Source organism: Lytechinus pictus, chromosome 11, assembly GCF_037042905.1.
Source record: "Lytechinus pictus isolate F3 Inbred chromosome 11, Lp3.0, whole genome shotgun sequence".
In the NCBI taxonomy this organism is placed as follows: Eukaryota; Metazoa; Echinodermata; class Echinoidea; order Temnopleuroida; family Toxopneustidae; genus Lytechinus; species Lytechinus pictus.
The window spans coordinates 31,802,552-31,827,207 of record NC_087255.1 but is presented as its reverse complement, the minus strand read 5'-3'; the positions used below and the strand labels follow the sequence as shown (position 1 = coordinate 31,827,207).

The 24,656-nt window shown below is 35.0% G+C and overlaps 1 protein-coding gene across 1 annotated transcript; it reads right to left on the bottom strand.

Annotated features, from left to right (window-relative positions):
• Nucleotides 1–4,993: 4,993 nt before the first annotated feature.
• LOC129271680 (solute carrier family 23 member 1-like) lies at nucleotides 4,994–24,656 on the bottom strand. The gene is made up of 13 exons (XM_064106358.1): nucleotides 24,560–24,656; nucleotides 23,247–23,471; nucleotides 17,141–17,298; nucleotides 16,772–16,860; nucleotides 15,602–15,678; nucleotides 14,720–14,901; nucleotides 13,127–13,247; nucleotides 12,226–12,382; nucleotides 11,646–11,899; nucleotides 10,208–10,337; nucleotides 9,209–9,352; nucleotides 7,746–7,841; nucleotides 4,994–7,347 (listed from the first exon to the last, which is right to left on the bottom strand). Exons 2-13 carry the CDS (start codon nucleotides 23,451–23,453, stop codon nucleotides 7,091–7,093), a joined length of 1,872 nt encoding a protein of 623 aa, XP_063962428.1. The 5' UTR covers nucleotides 23,454–23,471; nucleotides 24,560–24,656; the 3' UTR covers nucleotides 4,994–7,090.

Sequence of the window (24,656 nt, the reverse complement as noted above, 5' to 3'; positions counted from 1 at the left end):
CCGTTGCCATGGCAACGGATTAATTTCTCCAAAACAACATACATTCCCATATAAATGGTAAATAAACATGATATAGATGACCAAAATGATAATTTTCAGGCTCCCGATTGAAAACATATGAAATTTAGAAATATTCAAGATCTTTAAGATAGTTCCAATTGGTCCGTTGCCATGGCAACGGCTTGTTTTTCCCCAGAGAAATAAAAATTTTGATTAAAAAAAGTTGTAGAATATGATATATCTTTAATTTACCCTAATTTTACAGTGCTTAACAAAGATATTTTGGTGGCTAAATGTGTAAATTACATCTCAAGCCATTGCCATGGCAACCAAATAACATCTAATTTACAAAAATAACATGGTTGTCAAGACAATGGATAGGTGGAAAATACAATTGGAATTGACTCAATCTGTATGCTTAAGTTTTGACCCCCTCATTTGAACAAAAAATACAAAATTGTTCTGCAGGAGTTCTTAATAAAGATAAAATATTATGTTGCTTTGGAAATGCTTGAATTGAATTTAAAAAGGAACAATTTTACAAAGGGCCCGTTGCCATGGCAACAGCCTATTTCCCTCTCGAAAGGTAAAAATATTGATAAAAATGTAGAATACATGTACGGTATGATCATCATTCCATTTTCCCTAATTTCAAGGTACTAATCGAGATATGTTTGTGACTAAATTTATAAATATAACATCTTAAGCCATTGCCATGGCAACCAAGTAACATCTAATTTTTAAAAAAAGTGGATGATAAGGTTAAAAACAGGTGAAAGATACAACGAATATTAACTTAATGTGCATTCGTAAGGCCTGACCTGCTCAACTAATTTAGGGGAAAATAATACAGTCAGTGTTCTGCATGAACTAATTAAAATAATAAACATTGATGTTGCCTTGGTAATACTTGAATTCAACGATAAATATCAATGTTCCAAATGGCCTGTTGCCATAGCAACGGATCATTTACCCAAGAACAGTAGCAGTTTTGATTTTTAAAGAGGACTGTATAATCTGATTTTTCTTTCATTTCCCTTAACTTTAGGGTAAGAATAGATATGTTTGCTGTTAACATGCAAATAACATATAAATCCGTTGTCATGGCAACCAAGTAACATCTAATTTGAAAAAAAATATAACATGGTTGACATGATTTTTTTTAATCCTTGTAATTACCACGAAGTGTTGTAGTGCCTTGATGCTTGGCCTGGGCTTTAAGGCCTACTTTATCAAAGCCTTGGCCTTGGACTTTCAAGCCTTGGCTTCGAGGATTTTGAGCCTTGAAATTTCAAGGCATTTCAAATTTTTTTTTTAAATTTATAATTTCTATAGTCTTTTCTGTATTAAACTTAAATATCTTAATTATTTTGTATGTTAAATGACAATGATGGCCAATATTACCATAATACTAGTACTAATAGTGCCCTCTACTTTATTATTATAATTGTCACCGTAAAATAATTGATAATAATGTCGATTATGATAATGAAAGATCAAAGTCACCGTAACTAATAATACTATTAGTAATAATAATAATAATAATAATAATGATTTTACACATGATAATAACAGTTATAATGATAACTGACCATGATTTTGACAATAGTTGTCATATAAACTCCTCAAAAAGTTTGGAAATCTGAGTTTGGCCATTAATTTCTCTTAACTCTCAATTTTACACAATGCACATTTGATATCATTCAGAAGATCATTTAATTCTCTTTAAAATGATACCCTACATATTATGATTATGGTTCACATGGAGGTGCAGTGCCTTGAAATGTGGGGGCAAGGTCAAAATTCAAAAGTTGCAAAATGACAATATTGAAAGTCACTGTTCTTTTTTTCCGTGGTGATGAGTGAGTTTCTCAGCAGTTTCTTTTTTTTTCATACACCTTAACATCAACATTAACATGGAATCAAACACACCTCTGCACAAGCAAACACTAAACAAACAAACATGCATGGGTATTTCAAACCAAAACTTAAACTATGTAATCTCACAGATCTTCAATTTTGATGAATTAAAAATCAACATTTTTGTCTGACAAGTTGTCAGATCTGACAACTTTCCTTGATTCTGATTGGCTGAGAGGTACTGTTACTATGGTAATTGTCGGATAAAACAGGATATGTCGGATAAAATCCTTTCATGAAACGCTCCCCAGGAGTCTGTTTCTGAAAAGGAAGAGTAGGAAAATGGATAGGATGGGAGGTGTATGTGTGAGTAGTTGTAGTGTGTATACAGTGCGTCCCAGAAAAAAGGAATCCGGGATTCCTACATATTTTTCCTTTAAAGGAAAATTAGTTATGATATTTCATTTACATCTTCGAACAATTCAATTATTCCGCTAGATTTTGATACAGAATATGCGACGAACGCTTCACGCATTAATGAGCAAGACGAGTTTGAAATTTGGATGTCAAAATCAGTTTGCACAGAAAAATTGGAAAAGATTGATTCGTGATACGACAGCCGTGCTTATATAACGATTGACTCAGCGTTTCTTTTGTTTTCTTTAAGTTTCTCTCGCTGATACCTGAAATAAGTGTTGATTCAGATTAACACGTGAATTTCTGCGCAAATCGTTTCTGATAGGCCTCAATATTTATTGTTTGTAACCTGCCATGCGTGAATGATTTGCTAAGCTGTTGGTCTCAAATTAAAGATGAGATCCCACCCTTACCATAAGTATCAATTTCATATTTAAAAAAAATCAATAATTGTGAAATCTATCCATGAAAACGGGTTTCCTTTCTATTGGACGCACTGTATACACATATGTGTTACGAAAATACTGGAATAGGGAAAAGGGTCTTTAGAAAGATTATCTTTGGATGCACGGGAAATTCATAATCCCCTCACAGACATAATTCACGGTCCCCACCAATCCCTTCCCCCTCCCTCACCCCCCCCCCCCCCTCTCTCTATCTCACACACACATACGAGGAAAGTGTACTAATAGTAGAGCGGATTAGCTCCAAAAATCACAACAATTGTGCAAATTTTGACTAAAGCATAAAACTTTCACAAGTATTAGTATATGCCATAAGATTTATTTTAAAGATGGGAGGTAAATTTATAAATGCCATTTTCGGCCGTTGCCATGGCAACGGATTAATTTCTCCAAAACAACATACATTCCCATATAAATGGTAAATAAACATGATATAGATGACCAAAAATAATAATTTTCAGGCTCCCGATTGAAAACATATGAAATTTAGAAATATTCAAGATCTTTAAGATAGTTCCAATTGGTCCGTTGCCATGGCAACGGCTTGTTTTTTCCCAGAGAAATAAAAATTTTGATTAAAAAAAGTTGTAGAATATGATATATCTTTAATTTACCCTAATTTTACAGTGCTTAACAAAGATATTTTGGTGGCTAAATGTGTAAATTACATCTCAAGCCATTGCCATGGCAACCAAATAACATCTAATTTACAAAAATAACATGGTTGTCAAGACAATGGATAGGTGGAAAATACAATTGGAATTGACTCAATCTGTATGCTTAAGTTTTGACCCCCTCATTTGAACAAAAAATACAAAATTGTTCTGCAGGAGTTCTTAATAAAGATAAAATATTATGTTGCTTTGGAAATGCTTGAATTGAATTTAAAAAGGAACAATTTTACAAAGGGCCCGTTGCCATGGCAACAGCCTATTTCCCTCTAGAAAGGTAAAAATATTGATAAAAATGTAGAATACATGTACGGTATGATCATCATTCCATTTTCCCTAATTTCAAGGTACTAATCGAGATATGTTTGTGACTAAATTTATAAATATAACATCTTAAGCCATTGCCATGGCAACCAAGTAACATCTAATTTTTTTAAAAAGTGGATGATAAGGTTAAAAACAGGTGAAAGATACAACGAATATTAACTTAATGTGCATTCGTAAGGCCTGACCTGCTCAACTAATTTAGGGGAAAATAATACAGTCAGTGTTCTGCATGAACTAATTAAAATAATAAACATTGATGTTGCCTTGGTAATACTTGAATTCAACGATAAATATCAATGTTCCAAATGGCCTGTTACCATAGCAACGGATCATTTACCCAAGAACAGTAGCAGTTTTGATTTTTAAAGAGGACTGTATAATCTGATTTTTCTTTCATTTCCCTTAACTTTAGGGTAAGAATAGATATGTTTGCTGTTAACATGCAAATAACATATAAATCCGTTGTCATGGCAACCAAGTAACATCTAATTTGAAAAAAAATATAACATGGTTGACATGATTTTTTTAATCCTTGTAATTACCACGAAGTGTTGTAGTGCCTTGATGCTTGGCCTGGGCTTTAAGGCCTACTTTATCAAAGCCTTGGCCTTGGACTTTCAAGCCTTGGCTTCGAGGATTTTGAGCCTTGAAATTTCAAGGCATTTCAAAGTTTTTTTTTTAATTTATAATTTCTATAGTCTTTTCTGTATTAAACTTAAATATCTTAATTATTTTGTATGTTAAATGACAATGATGGCCAATATTACCATAATACTAGTACTAATAGTGCCCTCTACTTTATTATTATAATTGTCACCGTAAAATAATTGATAATAATGTCGATTATGATAATGAAAGATCAAAGTCACCGTAACTAATAATACTATTAGTAATAATAATAATAATAATAATAATGATTTTACACATGATAATAACAGTTATAATGATAACTGACCATGATTTTGACAATAGTTGTCATATAAACTCCTCAAAAAGTTTGGAAATCTGAGTTTGGCCATTAATTTCTCTTAACTCTCAATTTTACACAATGCACATTTGATATCATTCAGAAGATCATTTAATTCTCTTTAAAATGATACCCTACATATTATGATTATGGTTCACATGGAGGTGCAGTGCCTTGAAATGTGGGGGCAAGGTCAAAATTCAAAAGTTGCAAAATGACAATATTGAAAGTCACTGTTCTTTTTTTCCGTGGTGATGAGTGAGTTTCTCAGCAGTTTCTTTTTTTTTCATACACCTAAACATCAACATTAACATGGAATCAAACACACCTCTGCACAAGCAAACACTAAACAAACAAACATGCATGGGTATTTCAAACCAAAACTTAAACTATGTAATCTCACAGATCTTCAATTTTGATGAATTAAAAATCAACATTTTTGTCTGACAAGTTGTCAGATCTGACAACTTTCCTTGATTCTGATTGGCTGAGAGGTACTGTTACTATGGTAATTGTCGGATAAAACAGGATATGTCGGATAAAATCCTTTCATGAAACGCTCCCCAGGAGTCTGTTTCTGAAAAGGAAGAGTAGGAAAATGGATAGGATGGGAGGTGTATGTGTGAGTAGTTGTAGTGTGTATACAGTGCGTCCCAGAAAAAAGGAATCCGGGATTCCTACATATTTTTCCTTTAAAGGAAAATTGGTATGATATTTCATTTACATCTTCGAACAATTCAATTATTTCGCTACATTTTGATACAGAATATGCGACGAACGCTTCACGCATTAATGAGCAAGACGAGTTTGAAATTTGGATGTCAAAATCAGTTTGCACAGAAAAATTGGAAAAGATTGATTCGTGATACGACAGCCGTGCTTAAATAACGATTGACTCAGCGTTTCTTTTGTTTTCTTTAAGTTTCTCTCACTGATACCTGAAATAAGTGTTGATTCAGATTAACACGTGAATTTCTGCGCAAATCGTTTCTGATAGGCCTCAATATTTATTGTTTGTAACCTGCCATGCGTGAATGATTTGCTAAGCTGTTGGTCTCAAATTAAAGATGAGATCCCACCCTTACCATAAGTATCAATTTCATATTAAAAAAAAATCAATAATTGTGAAATCTATCCATGAAAACGGGTTTCCTTTCTATTGGACGCACTGTATACACATATGTGTTACGAAAATACTGGAATAGGGAAAAGGGTCTTTAGAAAGATTATCTTTGGATGCACGGGAAATTCATAATCCCCTCACAGACATAATTCACGGTCCCCACCAATCCCTTCCCCCTCCCTCACCACCCCCCCCCCTTCTCTCTATCTCACACACACATACGAGGAAAGTGGTGAAATGATTTCGATATTTGGTAGGTGGAATTCAATCTACATGATCTAATGACGTAAAACTCCACACCTATAGATGTAGGTGAGAAACGATGCGATAATGAATTATCCCTATTAAAAGTTTAATGTGCATATATAACTTCATAAAAATATGTATTCGCATACGTAGTAAATCTTCATTTACCTACAGTCTTCAGCAGTTCCTTTTGTATATATGTATATAAATCGTGTTATCGTACTTGATTTGAATACGTAACACGCACCAGAATATTTTTCCAGCTGCAAAAATGTTTTGACATTAAACCCATTTTAATTCATTCGGTGCACTCACTAAAAGGTCAACATGTATTCAGATTCGAAAATATTCACCTCTTTAATTGAACCAAATTCGTGATATATGACCGATCGGGAACATAATTTCACCAAAACAATAATTTTGACCAGATCTTTAGAATGCAGTTGATATGACAAAATATTATTGGGATATTTCAGTGTAACAAAAATACTGTCACAAATAGCTGATAAATTTATACATGACTAACAGGACAAATTGTCAGCCCTTGCATATCTGTCAAAGAACAAGAAAGATATGTCCATTTTCAAAATGAAAAAAAAGACTGTGTAAATCTCCAAATCATAAATTTTAAAAGTATATTTTGACATGCGAAAGAGAGAAATTCTTGTATTTGTCGTGTTCTTTCTCCTAAACATTTTGCTATCGGATTAGTAACAAACTATTATATACATAATTTCCGCTTTATAGAATGTCCAAATGCTATACATACAACCAAAATATCGTACTGACTAAAACTCTGACAAGATGATATTTCTGACATTTTTAGAGCCAATAGATAATTTGTCTCTACCTTATCACTCGAGCATGTTTTTTTAAACCAAATTATAAAAAATCAGAATTTTCTTATTTTGGTAGTATTTTGTCGATTTTCCACCTATATCTCTCTCTTATCAATTATGAAACGACTATCCATTCCGGTTAGACTCCCCTTAATAAAAGTCTGTTCCAAGATCACCTACGAGGCCTTCGCTTCTTGTTTCTTGCAGCCACATCGGATATTAAATCCCTTAAACGTTGGACTAAACGGCACGTAATAGGACCAGGACCAGCTACGAAGGCGAGCCATGCCAAATGGCATGTCATAACACTTATTGACAATGCGAGTCACCTCCTTTTCAATCTTATCCTCGGTTTCTTCGTCGTATTCTCCTGCATACCTGTCATCATCGTATAACTTCAAGTATTTAGTCATTCCTCGCTCTTCGATTGTTCCTACATTACAAAAGACAAGGGTATCATCGACAGAATTATAACATGTTTCTTCGGATGTTTCTGAACTTACACATTTTGTTCTGATTGCGCTAGAATGTTTATATACATGTATATATATATATATATATATACATATATATATATATATATATCTCGGAATTCATATACACAGCAATTAGTCATGAGCTTTCCAAAATAATTAGTGTTTGATATTTTAACAGGATTGCAAGTTGTAAGTATTCAACGATGATTCATATGTCAATTCATTATCCCACAGTAATATCACATTCAGTCATATTTCTCTATTTTATTGGACAATTACTGTTAGGCCAATTTTTCGAACTCTGTCTAACAAAAACCAAAACAAAGGTTATAATGTATGACTATAGAAGACGTACCTGGTACAGTGTTGTCCAGAAAGCAAGCAACTGCACCACCCACAAACATACTCGTTGATAGGACCGCAAGCAGAACTTGATCAAGTGTGTCTGATCCTGTTTCAAAGGAAGTTGTTTGCATGATATTTTATCGACTGACTTATGATATATTCTATACTGTTAAAAGGTTCTATATTTTCCACAATTATAATAGATATCTCTAAAAATGGGTTTGCATTTGGGGGACGAATTTTAATAATTGATATGTAGGGAACTAAAACAAATTCCTTAGAACAAATTGCAATATTAGTACTCGTTTCGGTCGATAATTGCTTAATCATTTAATTTATTCATAGCGATTGAAATCATTAACATTCATTCTATGGCTGCGCCATTACCCCCCCCCCCCTAAAAGAGAAAAAAACTTCCGGGTTAATTTCAGTGGTTTTGTTTTGATATAGATATAAATATACTGTAAATATCACTGATATGGAAAAACACTTTCTACTAAATAATTATTATAATCACTGTTACAAATATCTATATAATATTTGCACGTATTAAGGAACAAGTTTGTGAACCAAGGAACATAATGGGACTGAAACATATTAAACCCGACCTCGTAACAAATATAATAGCAGGAAATGTGGTATTGAAATTGACCTCCGTTTTCACCGGTCCTGCAAAAATATTGACCTCTTTTTCATTACTCTTTTGCTTGTCCGAAAATTCCGGACCTTCCTGACGAGTTTTGCCAGGTAATCCAGGTAATTTATGATAATATACAGTGCGTCCCAGAAAAAAGGAAAGCGGAATTCAGTATAATTTTATGCCATCATAATCATAATTTAGCTTCATGCTATGAACATCAATGGAAAGATATGTTTTCCCCTCTTTCATTATTTTAAAGCCAATCTCAACGTTCATAATGCACGCATGACTGAGTTAGAACAATAGAAAGAGGTTCTAATTTCCATTAGCACGAGCAATTTACGATTTTAAGAGAGTTTTTCTCGCTTTTATTGCTATCTACTCGGAAAACAAATTTCATAACTTAAACATAATTTTTGTCATCTTCCATGTGAGACCATATATTTATAAACAAATCGAAATTAGTATGACTTCATACAGATCTATTTCGTAAGAACAGAAGAGTGTTCCTGAAGAGTAGGAACTGCATTCTTGCTGTTCCTACAGATCTGTAGTTCACGAAGTGCTACTAATTGTTTTGTTTTTTGTTTATTGCTCCTGTACATATGTGTATTCGAGCACTCTTACCATGGGGTTTTACCCTAATCATATGTGAATTATATATATATATATATATATATATATATATATAATCATGTTATATTTAGATTAGAGTATATATATATATATATATATATATATATATATATATATATATATATATGTATATATATATATATATATATATATACATTATATATATACATTATATAATAAATAGAGTATAGTCATACCTGTTTGGATAAGGGTGGGATTTCTTTGAATATGCTGTGGAAGAGCGAGACCCAAGAAAAAAGAGATCCCAACAACGAAGAGATTACGGGGCGAGTTCATGTCGATATATTGAAGATTTGCCATACCGACAGCGGCAATCATACCTAAGGATGGATAGAGCATAAATTTATGTTGTTACTCAAATAAGCCCATTTCGTGACGTGACGTGACGTAATCACAATTTGCGGAGGAGCAGATGAAGGTCATTGGCCGTATGCGTAAGCCGGAATAGTGTTATTTTATATCGCTGAGATGAACATGATTATTCACATATTTCACAATATGATCGGTATCCCATGAAGAAAGTGTTCAGTCATGTTTGGTATACGTCAATTGATAGCCAATTACTTTAGAGCGATGTAATGAAGGTACCGAAACTTTTTTTTAATGTAATAAACAGTAACCTGCAAATCGTGTCACTAGACCTTTGCATCGGTTTCTTTATTTTGGTTGAATGTCGCAGGTTGGTATACCATGCAAGCTTATGTAACATCTTATTAAACATATAACAATCAATTTAGAACCTATCTGATAAAAAATTTAAAAAAATGAAAAAGTCATTCGCGAAAAGTTGCTCTAAAATTTATTTTACGAAATAGCTATGAGGAAATTAAAAAATCGCTCATCCCTCTTTAACACCTTTAATGATGGTACAGATTCAGATCAAGTTCCTGTGTTGTGGCAATATAGCAAAAAATATGAACTGTTCCTACAAGTGAGTTGAGCTATGATGGCTCATCCAAAACACAATAGCCTCCAAACCATTGCATTATTTTAAAGACGTAATTAAGAATTAATGGATACAATGGTATGCTCTATTGTTTTAATTGGCAATGGTCAATAAAATATTCATTTTGGTCCGTTTCTTTTGACATGTTTGACATGTGTTTTTGTTCACCTTTGACTTTCTACATCACACATATATACTTCAATTGTTGTGAATTTCAAGATATCCATACCTATGGTGGCTGCAAATATCCCGCCTACAACCGGTAAAGGAATAAGGGCAAAAAAGGCGCTAACTTTCAGAAGAAAAGCGCCCGATAATAGTATTAGAGCCATTCCTTGTATAACAAGTCGACTTCCAACCTTGGATATAAAACAAACAAGATATTTAATTTATATGCATGTACATGTCTATCACAAACATGATAAAGACATTACCATCCACTATCTCAATTCAAGAATCTGAGCTCATTTTCTTTTCCAGAGAGCTAACACACCTCACATTATAATTGCAAAATTTTTGATTTTTGATTTTTTTTTTTTTTTGGGGGGGGGGGAGGTTCGACCGGCGCCTACAATCGGCTATAACACCTTTCTTAGTCATTTTCGTCTAAGATAATTGCATGTATTTATTAAGTTTATTTATATTTTGATACTTTGGTATACAAAACACACATTCTACCTTTGAAATAAAACTTATGGAATCTCCAGAAACATGGAAAATGCTATTTCAAAACTATTTCAAGCATTCTTAACGAATCTTTGATTTGGAAAACTGTTTCCTGATTTATAAGCTTTATAAAATGTCTGGTCCTTTGTCCAATTAAGGACGATGTATCTTGAGTGAATTTCCATTCCAGATGAAATTTATGTTGGAAATAAAAATGTGCGGCCGGTGTAGCGGCAGATCTGGTTTCACAGGCGGGTACTTTTTGTTTTGAAGTAATCTTTATTATTCATTCACTTCAAATAAAAGTCATACATACATACATACATACATATAATCTAGAAAATATCATAGAAATTATATAACAAATTGATTGAAGCTGTGAATACACAAGTCAAATAACATTACAGACAGTTGGAAAATAAACATAGAAGATAATGTATTAGAACAGAAACATAATCCAAATCATAGGAAATAACGTTCTTAACGACTACTGCATGCAGCTAAAGAAATTATAAAATATGACATAACGTAACAGCTAAGCAAACTGAATGAATGTATTAATTCATAAAGTATCCGCAGGCAGGTATCGTTCTTAACGGCAGATATTGTTCTTACTCGGAACTATATCTGCCGGTTGATGGTTTGATTTTCTTACTATATATTTTCCTATCAAAATAGATAAATACAAATGGTAGGCCCGATATAATTTTGAAGAAAATGTGTACCGTGTGCATGCATATCGAGAAACGATAATAAAAACGATATCTGCCGATGAGAAATCGGTTCTGAATCCGCCGGAGTTGGAACACGATCCACCGGCAGATAGTGTTCCTACAACCGTATCTGCATAGCACCGAATCCGCCATCCGCCGCTACACGGGCTCGATGTGCCTTCATATTGGCCAGGCGTCACTGATGATTATATTCATAATTGAATATCTAATAGGGCAAGTTTTGGTATTTATCTAAGACGTACAAAGGGACAAATCCATAGTATTTACCTTTGTTATTCCGATGTAACCAACATTACCACTATATGACGTAGAACTGGTACCGGTACCCCATAATGCCGAAAAGAATCCGCCGAGTCCTTCCATACCAATGCCCCGGTTCAGCGCATGACCGGGTGGGGGTGGCGCTCCGGCCAACTTTGCGCATGCGTAGTAATCTCCAATAGATTCAATGATGGATGCAAATGTGCCAGCTGTTACTCCCAGGATTCCACCAATTTTGAAGGTAGGAGCACCCCACTGGCCTTTATTAAAAAAAAAACAATAATTTATCATTGACAGCAATAAAATAAAGGCAACATACTACGAACTACGAGCATGACAAAAATATAACCTTATCGCAGTGAGCATTGATTTCGACAGAATGGTTTGAAAATCCTGAACAGTTGTATCATTATCATTAGATAGTAAGTTCTTAATTCCAACATATTTCACTTGAACTAACGATGTGACACCGAATATAGACAGAAACACAAGTACGCTGAAATTCTTTGACACAAAGTCGCACATGAGCATTTGAAATAATAATTCATAAATTAATTGCGATTTGTTTAACAACTGTTTTCGGTACCTGGAGATGGGAAAAAGAACCAGTCTGTTTCTCGGAAGGATTCGTCTCTGAGATCTGTCCTGGCTCGGTAACCAGATGCTTCCGGGTCACTAGGAAATACTTCCGTGATGGTCAGAATGTAGCAAAGCAGCCATCCTAATAGAGTTGCCAGAAGGATCTGTTAATAGTCACACACACACACACACACACACAAAAACGAATTCATAGACATCATACACATCTCTCCAATTACGACAACTTTCATCAGCAGAAATATTCAAGTAACAACTGATTACTGAAAACATTTATTTTTACTCTCATTATCCATGCGATATAATGTTCTGGATAATTTCAGTTCCTATTATTTTTTTATCTAGCTTTTATGAATACACTTCAATACTGACGAGTGGATAAAGCCGTCGCAAATTATATTATACTGCGATTTGGGTTCATCATGTGTAGACTTTGAAATAATAAACCCTTTATGATATCGGGAAGAGAATGTGGTAAGGAAAAACAATTTAGCAACGAGGTGAAATTAAATACGAGTTTATACTGGCACAATGAGGACATTTTGACTATCTTGTTAGGGGGTTTCCGCACATTGACTAAAGGAGGATTCGAGGACAGAGGAAATGTACTGGCAAATGCCCTTCACGACAAAGAACAACTAAGAAGTCTTTGTCGAAAATCGGTGAATCAAATCAGCAGTTTAGTCCTCGACTCTCGAGAAATTACATATTTGTAAGTTTTCGTCATCTCACTCAGTGCGAAACTGCTGTTCCTCTTTACCAATTTTTTGGAAAAAAAAGACCTCCCAGCTTTTCTTTGTCATTTTAATGGGCTTCGATCTTCAATACATTTATACTGTGGACTTGAATCCTCCTTATGTCGCGGAGTAAAACTCCCAATCGTATCTTACCGGGAATATTCTGAATACGGGAAACCGGGAGATGTGGATGCCTTTCTCCTTCGAGTAAGATAAACAAGGCACCATCAGACGCTCCATGTACTGGGAGAAAAGCACTACCAAGATTACCACGCTTTAGAGAGAAAAAAATGCGTTCAGACTTAAGCAACCTGTTTGTACTTATAATGTGTCTTGATCGTGAAAATCTTGGTCTCCTCGGGGGGGAGGGAGGGGGAGGGAGGGGGAGGGCTCTCACACAGGCTGCTGTACAAAATTTGATTTTCAAGGGGACCCCCCCCCCCCCCCAGAATTACCGTGCATGCAGGATATTACAGAAACATTTAGGACAGAGAATGCAATGTTATTACTTGGTGAACCGAGAACTGCATATGATATTGGAGAATGTTTAATAGTTTGCTTCTAAAATGTGAACAAGCTTTTGAATTTATGAGTTCATTTTGCAAGCCAAAATGTAATTTGCAAAGATAACGTGGATAATGAAATTTTCGAGGCCAAATAATAATTAAAGAAGTGGTCCAATAAGTCTAGGGTCTATAATTACTATAGTGGTAAATAATAAGATAATAATCATTAAGATGAAGATGATGATGAATAAAACACAGTGTGATAATAATAACTGTGATACCATCCATGATAATCTATCATTTAAAGATAATTTTTAAAACAATAAAATGATACTTTTTCATGATATTACATGGAGAGCATTTTCAGATGACGTCACAGTTTAAAACATGTGCATAAGACAGCAAAAACATTGCTTTATCACGATTTAATGCATTAATGTTTATTATTTGCCCTCCAGTCGGCCCGTGCCCCCCCCCCCTTGAGAGCCATAATCAAAATTTGTAATGTAAATATACCGTTTTTACTAAAGTATGAAACCTTTTTTTTTTGGAGGGGGGGGGGGGCTTTTTAAAATGTCTGCGGACGAAATGATCTTAAATTTTAGGATAAAACTTTTTTTGTCAAATTTTCATCGGGAAAATGTGCCCCCTTTTGGAAAACCCTGCACAGTAAAAACGCTGTTTAAGATTTTATACAACGCTGTTTACTATATCAACCTTACAGTATTTGTTTAACCGTTTAAACAATCATGTTTAATTTACTGAAGATTTGATATTGAAAATCAAACTTTGTTGCTTAAGATTTAAACACTTGTTTAAACTGTTTAAACAATTACTGTAAGGTTCATATAGTAAACAGCGTTGTATAATTTTTTTTTACTGTGTGGATACGCCCCTGACTTGATTATGTAGCGTTTTTTGGTACATTAATTAGGGTTTGGTAAATAAATTTCAGCATTTTTTTTTATAGAAAAGACTGAAAGGGAAATATTTGTTACATATTGTGTGCCAACTCAGAATGTCAACAGCGCCTCCTATACGAATAACGGACACTTGTGTTTGATTGAACATTAAACGTTATGAATATTTATCAAGTTATCAATATGGAATATCGGGACTTTTCAAAATAAGATCCTTCTACGTTGGCGAAAAAGAACAGAAACATATATGTCATGGTGCGCCAATAATGGTTCTACTTTATCCATAGCATATTATATAAATTATACAAATAAATACTTACAAAGCAGATATTCCCCAATTACTCTCAGCTTGCAGGATTGCGATTTCAAATAGTGAGAATCCGATTAGTCCGACTGTTGGTGCTATGGTTATCGGTCCAATGAATCTCATGACCAGGGTTACGATGCCGAGGAAACCAACAAGGGTCTCGAACAGGGAAGCTATCAAGAGAGCTCCTTGGAACTTGGTTAATGAAAATACATAATTAGCAGAAGTGTATCCTTCAAACGCAGATGATAAAGGCAATAAATATAGTTGGCAGGAATTCAACCATTGACTGAACCCATGGTTATATAATAATATACAATTAGAAACTTAAGATAAAGTAAGTGTTCTATCTTGACTTCAGAAAGAAAACAATTATTAAAATAATATCTACAAATTCTTGAATAGGATCATAAGATTGCTTTGATAGTAAAAATTAAACTTCTCCACATAACAAGGAAAATTATGTAAATTTCCTGGTGAGGCATTTGCCTAACTCTTTGGAACTTGATTATGGAGAGACAAGCAGTCAATCCTTGAAGATGAACGTGAGATATGTTGGATAGTGAAGATGGAATTTCCCGAGCACGTTCTCCGTGTACATCCCCCAAGATCATATTATATACACCCTCTAAGAACATTACAGGGGCACCCCCCCCCCCCATACTTGTTATAGAGGGTAGTCGTCCTGGGCACAGAAGTTGGTCTTCTCTTGTCAGGGAGAATAGCGGATTGGCTGCCCTTGGCGGAATGCCCCAGAGAGAAACTCTGCCCCCCTTCAAGACAGCAGTATCTATCACTGCCTATTCCGGGGGGGGGGGGGGCATTCGGGTGTTTATCCGGGGAAGGTGTCCTAGAACCCTATAATGACATTCAAAGGTGTGATCTATTGTCTTACCTCTCTCATTCTGATCCGGAATTCTGATCTGACATCCTCTACCGTTACGGTGACATTGGTTTCATTACCAACAGGATCTAAAAACAAAAATAATGATTAGGAGCAAAGTGAGCAAAGTAGGTATCAAGGGATTATGACACCGGGGGTGCAGAAATAATTGCAGCCAAACGCGACGTCAAAAATTAACGGCAACTTGATTTACAACCAATCAAGATTGTTTATTTGTGTGACTTGCGCTTGATTGTTTGCATTTGTTGCATTTCAAGGCAAGTCTATCTGCAATGGGCCCTGGCGTTTTGCCAGCCTACGCCGACGTCCTTTAATCCCATTATATCAAGCATTTCATTTTTGATAATCAAGACTAGGATATTGTTAACATCATTTACTTAACTCGGTCAAAGTGATCATGGCGCAGTCTCATTTCTCCCCACGGCGGCCTTATAGGGCGAGTCGAAAACAGCCGTTTTATTATTCGTTTTTCAAACGATTGTTATGACCCGCCGTACGGCTGGGAGATGTGACTGCGCCATAACTGATAGTTATGGAGCTTTTTCTCAACACAGTTGATTATCGATTACGTCTTATATGTTAAATACATCACTTTTTATCTTTTTTTTCTCTCTTATCATTTCATACATCTTGTTAATATTTCATTTTGTAATTGCTGAAACGCATTAGTATTAATTTCCAGTATCTTTGAAGTTTGATGCATAATTTGTATAATTATACTTGTTATGGATTTATTGTATAATTTATTATCATGTTTCAAATAATTTGTACAACTTGCTTATGGAATGTGAATGTGTATTTTGATTTGAGAGAATACAATAAAACACTTTTTTTTTAATGTTAAATTCCAAACAACTTTAATTTTATTATCTTAGAATTTATAATGTCTTATTTGACAAGCATCCATAGCATCATTTTATAAATGGAATGAATATAACTGGCTATGTGGACTTGAAACCTTCAATATAACGTCAAACCGGTGAAATTAAGACCAATGACACGACAAAAGGTCGATCTCGACTCGGTTTCGCTGGAACTTGGAGTGACTGTAGGGTTAATGTTGATGACCGATAGAAATATTTAATTTTGTCGGGCTTTATAGTTGATCATGTTACAAACGTTAGAATTAAAAAAAAATGGATAAGATGTAGGAGAACTTACCTCCAATTACAGGGCATTCACCCCGGAGTGACATCAGAGTAAACATTGGAAGTACGAAGGTCATTGTCGGTCCTTGAACTATGGGTAATCTGTCAAGGTCAGGTGAAAATAAAGCGGGGATCAAAGAAGGTGTTTTGATAGGAAAATCTGTTAAAAATTGTTCAAAAGACCGGAAATAATACTGAATTGACATTAGGTCAATAGAAAACAATGTCAATTCATGCCGTTTGACCTCGCTTTGTGCCGAGACCGTCTACAGTGGACAAACTGTCTAAACGGGGTATTAGTTTTCACTGCATAAACCCTATTCTGATGACAGGGGAAGAGGGGGGGGGGCGTCGTATTAGGAAAAACAACATGATAGCCTACCGGACACCGAAGGTAGTCTGCAACAGGGTCTGTATTGAAGCGACGAAGAATGTTGATGCAAAGACACGTGACAGGCTGTAGTGATCATCCAGGATGCATAGGTACGGAGCGACAACCAAGGGCATGGAGAGGGCGCCACTAAACATTCCTAAAGAATTCTAAATGAAAAGGGGAGACATAGAGATTAGTCTACATGCAAAAGAGCTAATTTTGTCCCTAATTACACTCCTCTCAGAGTGAGGCAAGGGACCAGTCATGTTGGAGTGGGATTTGCATCATTTCAGAGAGTGGATTATAGCTCCTCCTGCAGTGAAATTGTCTAAATATACGCACAGTTCACTCCAGAAGGAGCTATAACATGTTAAATGCACTTTCAAACATGCAAATCCAACTCTATGCCATAGGGGTTGGAAATTTGATATCGTGATAACGTCATTTAGGGTGTATTTCTGAGGTTGTTGGACACAGATGGGCAGTAATCCACGTGGAAAGTAACACCCCCACTCTACACTTTGAGGTGATACCTATTGTGAAGAAAATAAAGATACTGGTGAATACTAGTCTGCAGGCACAGACCCTGGTTGAAACTTTGATTAGCAAGTGTGTCTCCACGCAAAGACTACCACATACAAAACTTGCTGTTTCAATTAAATGAGCTAGAGGGCCTTCAGTACACAAGGCATGAGTAGGCTGCACATTCAGACCCGTAACTCGAGTGAATGGTTCACCCAGCAGACTAGGTGTATACTATAACCTTTGTATATACTTCACAAATAGAATGTATGCATTTCTTCTTTTATGTACCGTATATTATTATTTTTTTATTCAACTCTGTTCGAAAGGTGACCCCATGGCGCCATCATGCAAACAGAAAGAGGACATTTGTTTTTATTTTGTTTGCTTTCTACACAAATATTATGATCCCCTTTATATTGTAAAAGTGTGCCAACATATACTATGTGTGTATTTGAGTTTTGTCAGACGTGTATCAATCAGATATGATTATTTACGTCTGGGACCGACCTTTAACGTCACCATCCGAAAGACGTGACCAGGGCTCGAACCTCTGCATCAATTTGTAACTTCCCCACATGGCTTGGATTACAGATGCATGCCACAACGCCCAGTGTATAGTTTGTAATAGTGAGTGAGACTAAATTCATATTCTATCCCATTTATAACCAAGAGTCAATTCATCTTTCTTCAGACGTATCATCATGGATGCAAACTCATTCATTTTACAGAAAGGAAACAAATCCTGACTTATCAACGTTCTGTCAAGGAGTTTAAAGACATGGAGAACCATCCAACACTTGATACACATGTCTTGTAGATTGTACTAAGACAAAAGATTCCTGCTTAACTACAGACATACAGGCAAATTACAAAATGAAACATGCTTTTGTAATGATTACTTTACGCTGCTTCTGGTCGGATAACATGTGCAGACGCATTGCTCACTTTTACAGGGGACATCAAACATAGATGTTGCAGTATTTCTTGAAATATGATTTAAAATTACTCGAGTGGCCGCAGTTCTGTCACGTAGCATCATAAATGGATACATTCTAACAAACTAATCATGTAATTTTTATACTGTGGAAGTGTGTGGGGTTTTGTAAAATGTTGATTTAAAAAATGTCAAATTATTCGGTTTTATCACATTTTGAAATTGTTATCATTCAATATTTCGCCCAATATCAGGACACAATACACTTTTGATGTATATTTTGTCATGTCTTCAATATCTATGTTTGTGCTCAAATGAAAATATCCCAGTTATCTTTTTCGCCACAAATCATTTTTCAGTTTTTCCATGAAACTGGCGGCATCACAGGTCGCAACCAAAGGCTACATTGCACCTGCATGACCTGTATATTCCTTTTGTACTTCTTTAGAAATTGGAAGCTATTTGCATATCGTTGTCACTCCATTCTTTTTACCTCAATTGTTCTATCAAATAATTTTCTTTCCGGCATCGGCCGAGTGACCTCCCATGCAGATATGTCTCTGTGATACAGATGGGGAGTATCCCCCCACTCAGTGTTATTTGGATACGCCTATGCTCGTTCCTTCCCTTTGAAAGCACCCCCCCTATCTCATGTCTGCCAAAATTTCTGACCCCCCCCCCCTTTCCCGGGCTTTGGGGGACTATGATTTTACTTTTCAAAATTAAATAATCCTGAATGAGCTTTCAAAACTAGCAGGAATTTCAGGATTTGATCCCGGGGTTTGATCAATTTTTCTATGATATTCAAGATATTCTATAACCCCCATTTTGAATTTCTCAGGAGCCCATCTCCGGGTGAAAAGTCAAATACACCCCCTTTTTTCAATTCGCGGACCGGACTTGTCTCGCGAAAAAGTACCCCTTTACCGGACATTTTGGAAACACGCATGCGGTCCCTCCGACCCCGGAGTGGGGAGGGGGGGGGCGGTGGAGTATCATATTTAGCTTTTAACTTCTAATCTACATGTATAGTTTCTATATTTTATGTTTATTCATGAATACAATACAACCACCATTATTGTAGAAATTTGTGGGATAAAACTGCTCTGGTTTTCCATGCATTTAAATATGAATATATCAACCATACATTTACACTGAACTATTTTCTAATCAACTTTAACATGATAATATACATTTTTTTTTATTCACATGTGTATGTGTTGACTGAGTAAACATATTTACTCGGTAAAGTAAACTCCTACCTCTCTATCTCTCAGAAATCAGTTTATGTTATGTTTATAACTAAACAGAGATTTGAGAGTCAGTGGACATTTATTTGTTCAAATATCAGAAAGGAAATGATGTTCTTGTTTACCTTGTTTTATCAATATTAATGGCACAATTTCATACGCGTTTACTATAATTTTATACGTTGACCTTTAGATAGATATTGAATAATTACAGGGGTTGAAGCCCGACATCCCTGCTTTTGTCTATATGAACACACCTGTCGTAAATATATATCGACATTCAATTATATAATTTCTACATAAACATTGAAACCTATGTGTTACAGAGAAAATAGAGAATATATTTTTTGTTCTATATTCTACTGCTACAAAATTAAGTCGAATAAAGAAAGCAGTTAAATTAACATTGATTTGACTTTTAACAAATCTTAGCTGAAACAGGAAACTGAAACTATAGTCTGAGTTTCAGCCATTTACCGGTGAATTAAGGATTATAATTCCAATCAAAGTTGTTCTGCATATCGTTCAAGTTTGAGAAAAAGTACATGTTACGCATTACGCAATGGTACCTCAATGTAGCCTCATAAGCAAATGTTTTGAATTGGCCTGTTGTTTTCATTCCAGCCTCGATTAAGCAATGTGCTGCCTGGTGAACTTTTCACCGAATTCCTGTTTATGTTTCGGTGTATATGCTCGTCGAGGTCTCTGTAGAATCTAAATTTTGTTATGAATTTTTAGAATGGGGCAAATTGTTACCTCTCATTGGCAAATTACCGGACTAGGCCCGCTTTATCTACGGTCCGTTTGGTCTTATCCCACATAGTCTTATCATATTACAGTTTACCTTCAACCAGTGACCGTACACCAAACGACATTTAGACCAAATTGATGGTAGACCAAATGGGTCAATAAATTAGACCTATCAGACAAGTGGACAAATTACCTGTAGACCAAGTGAATATAAACGGTTTACTTCTAATTGGTCTAATGCCAATTCGTCCAATTACCAACTCGTCTACTATCATCTGGTCACCATCATTTCGTCCACTATCTCCAGTCGACCGAAAGTGGCTATTGATTCCAGACACAAACTTTGCCAAATTTGTTCGCCAATATGACGGTTTGAGGTGTACTTGTTGATTGCGATATTTGCCGCGTGGTAAGTCAAAACAAAGACTACAATTCACTTTGTTTGTGGTAAATAAACGGGATATGATCTTAAGATTTTACTCCTGCATAACATGCATAAGGCAAGCCATTTTTCCATGTTTCAATTTCAATACCCCAAATTCCAATTATATATCACAAACTCGAATATGTTGTTAATTGCCAATTCGTCTAAGTATACCAACACGTCCACTTAACATGGTCTACCTTCATTTAGTCGAATACCATTTCGTCCATCAACATTTCGTCTATCAACCATTTGGTCAAATCATCACAAGTCATCGTCTAATCACCAATACGTCTATGACCATTTCGCCTCATAACCAGTTGGTCTTACTTCATTTTACGTTTATTCTTTTCGCCCAATTAACCATTATTCCAATTAGCCCAAATGGTATATGGAATAAATTTGGTTATTGGACCAATGGGTTATTAGACAAAATGGTGAGTGGAAGAAAAGGCAATTAGACCATGTGGATAGTGGACAAACTGATGGTAGACCAAAATGATAGTAGACGAGTTGGCAATTGGATGAATTGGCATTAGACCAATTGAAAATAAACCAAACATGTAGTACTAGAATCACAGATCTTAATAATCGATTTTATAATTTTGGAAGTATAGTTTTATGGTATCGGTATACGAACAATTACAAAAAGGCTTGTCATAATTTCGAACCCAAATTGACTCAAATCATTAATCCAGATTATTAGACATATGCGATCCCAAAACACAAGGCGTACCCTTTTTGGTTTTATCGGAATTGTTATTGTGTGTCTGAAATAATTTATTCAACGTCTAGTTCATTTTTTCCGATCCGAAGTAACCCTAAATTTGGCTACCGGTATTATAGTCCAAACTTTGAGTTATTGCCTATAAATATTGTTTAACGATTCATATTGTGACTTTATTTATTTATATATATACTTATGAGCTATAAACTGCAGAACTCATCTGCATTTATTTTGTATGTCCATTTGCGTTCATAGAGTCACAATCCATCATGTTATAGCAATTAACAATTAACATTTCTGCGCGTATGTAGCAGGGACGACTCCAGGATGTTTAAATGGGGGGGGGGGGGGTAAGACGACGTAAATGAAACTCCTCTGTTGACTAACGAAGGTATAGACTTACACAACTTATCGGATGTTGCAAGAAAATTGCAATCAATTGCAAGTCCATTTTCGCTCCTAAATCAATCTTATCTCTTGCAATTAATTGCAAACTTGCAGATTGTTAATCTGATTCTTGAAACAATGAGTTTAGACTGACTTGCTCCATTTAATATTGATCTATCAATAGTAAAATTAAAGCAGAATATCTGCAATTGATAGAAAATGTCTTTATATAGCACCGCCCTCTTAGGCCTTTCATAATTTATGTTGGGTTCTTTCTTAACTTTTCTTCCTCCTTCTCCTCCATGTTCACTTATAGTGGACGGTCCCCCTGCCCCCCCCCCCTTATCCTGTGGCTTCGCCCACAGTGTTATTGAGAACATGACTGTAGAAAAGAGATACTTCCTTTCGAATATGACCTTTGATTATAATGCAGAACAATCCTATTTAACAAAATTCGCAGTCCTCAAAATATACCCGTGTGAGTTTAAAAAAAGAACAACTTGAAATCTCACAAATATCTCATGACCAAATAATAATTCTATATTAAAGAGTATCATCTCCGAAATAATTTGATATAATATTAATGTGGTATGTCTTCACGCATAGATATTCAGTAGGTATTCTTTGAAGTGATGTAAATTTTTATTTGCGTCAAAGTAAGGACTGCAATTAATTAATCCAGATGTCAATAATTCTAAAAAGCATTGCATTAAAATCAATTGCAAAACACCTTTTCAACATTACATTACAATTGTTTAAAAACACTTTTTATTATCAGTTCTCAAGTTAATTTTATTGAAAAAGGGGTTGCAATATGCTTATTAACTCATGTAGGATTGGAACATCATTGGAATCTGGATTAATTCATTGCAGCCATGCCTTACTTTGTCACAAATCGAACTTTACATCACAGTAAAAAATGTCTTCTGATCAATCCATGCGTGAAGACATACCACATAAAGATTAGTTTTTTTGTTTTTTTTGGGGGGGGGGGAGATACTCTTTCAGGCCATATGTTATAAGTATGTGTTAATGATATATCTTTTCCTAAAATTTTGGATTTGTGAGGCGTCATGTTTTTTTTTTAAAACTCACTCGGTAGATGTAAAAGGGCCTACCTGAAAGGAGAGTATAATGGTAGTGTACCAAGGCGGTCTATCCCCCACGGCATACATAACCCTACTCGATGTCTCCTTCATAATATCGTCAGCTCTTTGCTGGGCGATGCTCTTGATGTCGACCTCCTTCTCCACGTCGTCATGGTCATCTTCTTTGTCAAAACTCGTAAGCTTAATCCCTCCATCGCCATTGATCGCTTCCGCCATTTTAAAAAGATATCCACACTTTGTTAAATGAACAATAACACATTGTCTATTTTGTGGAATGAGAGAAACTTGTCACTATATGATACAATCCAACTTGTGTTTAATTTCACAATGGAATAAAAACTATTTGATCATTATTTTCTTTTTCTTTACATCAACCTCTCGATTTATACACTATATGAAATAGCACCACCTCCTCGTAAAAAACAGAGAAAATCATGAAGGTTTTGGCAGTTTATCTTTGAAGTGTAATAATTCTGACAATTAAGGTTCGTTCGATTTTGTTAATAGTATCAAAATGAGTATCCGACCTGTCTGAAGGATGCAAAACAATGTAGAATTGCTTTTAAAAAATAGCCTGGATATTCTTGTTAGAATGCTCCCCAAGGAGTAGAGAAAGTTCATGCATTGTGTGATGGCATGCCAGGGTCTGATGACCGGGGTAATTATTGCAAAGCGCTTTCATACGTCGTTCCGATGTATTGAATATCGTAGAAAAGTAAAATATTGATATCGACTTGCAATAATTTCCTTCAGACGATTTCATAATTTGTATTCTTTCAAGAAAATTTGTTTCTCTAACCTTGTTTTGCCTGAAAATGAAATAATATCAAATTAATATTGTAAACAGCGTTTGCAATACAGTGGCTAATCTATGAAATCAGCACATGTGGTATATTTTTGTATATGCTCTGTCTAATATTTTATCCACATTTATTTAATTTTTTTTAATTTTTCGTTATAAACTGATATGGAGGTGATATTCAAACACTCTTCTCGATGATTGATTGCCACGTCATGAATAATAAAATAATTAAAAACAATGCAATATTAATTATTTCCTCACAATGTTCTAAATATATCATTCGCTTAATCTAAAAGGCATAACACAGCCTCCAGAATACCCCCCCCCCAAAAAAAAAAAAAAAAATTGGGGCTGAGATTTGGTTGCATCGGTAAATATTAAACGATTTTTCCCGTTCTAATGAAAAAAAAAAATTTTCGAAAGCGTTTCTTCCAAGTAATTTCTTCTGTTAGTCATTATTGGTTGAGTGAAACGTCCAAACTTGCTAACAGCACGAAGAGAGAAACATGGGAATACTTACCGAATTGTATCCAACTACAAACACTGACTGGCCTTAGGTAAATCCGTTATAGATTTATGAATTCGAAATGAACCCTGATCAAAGGTAAATTCACAAA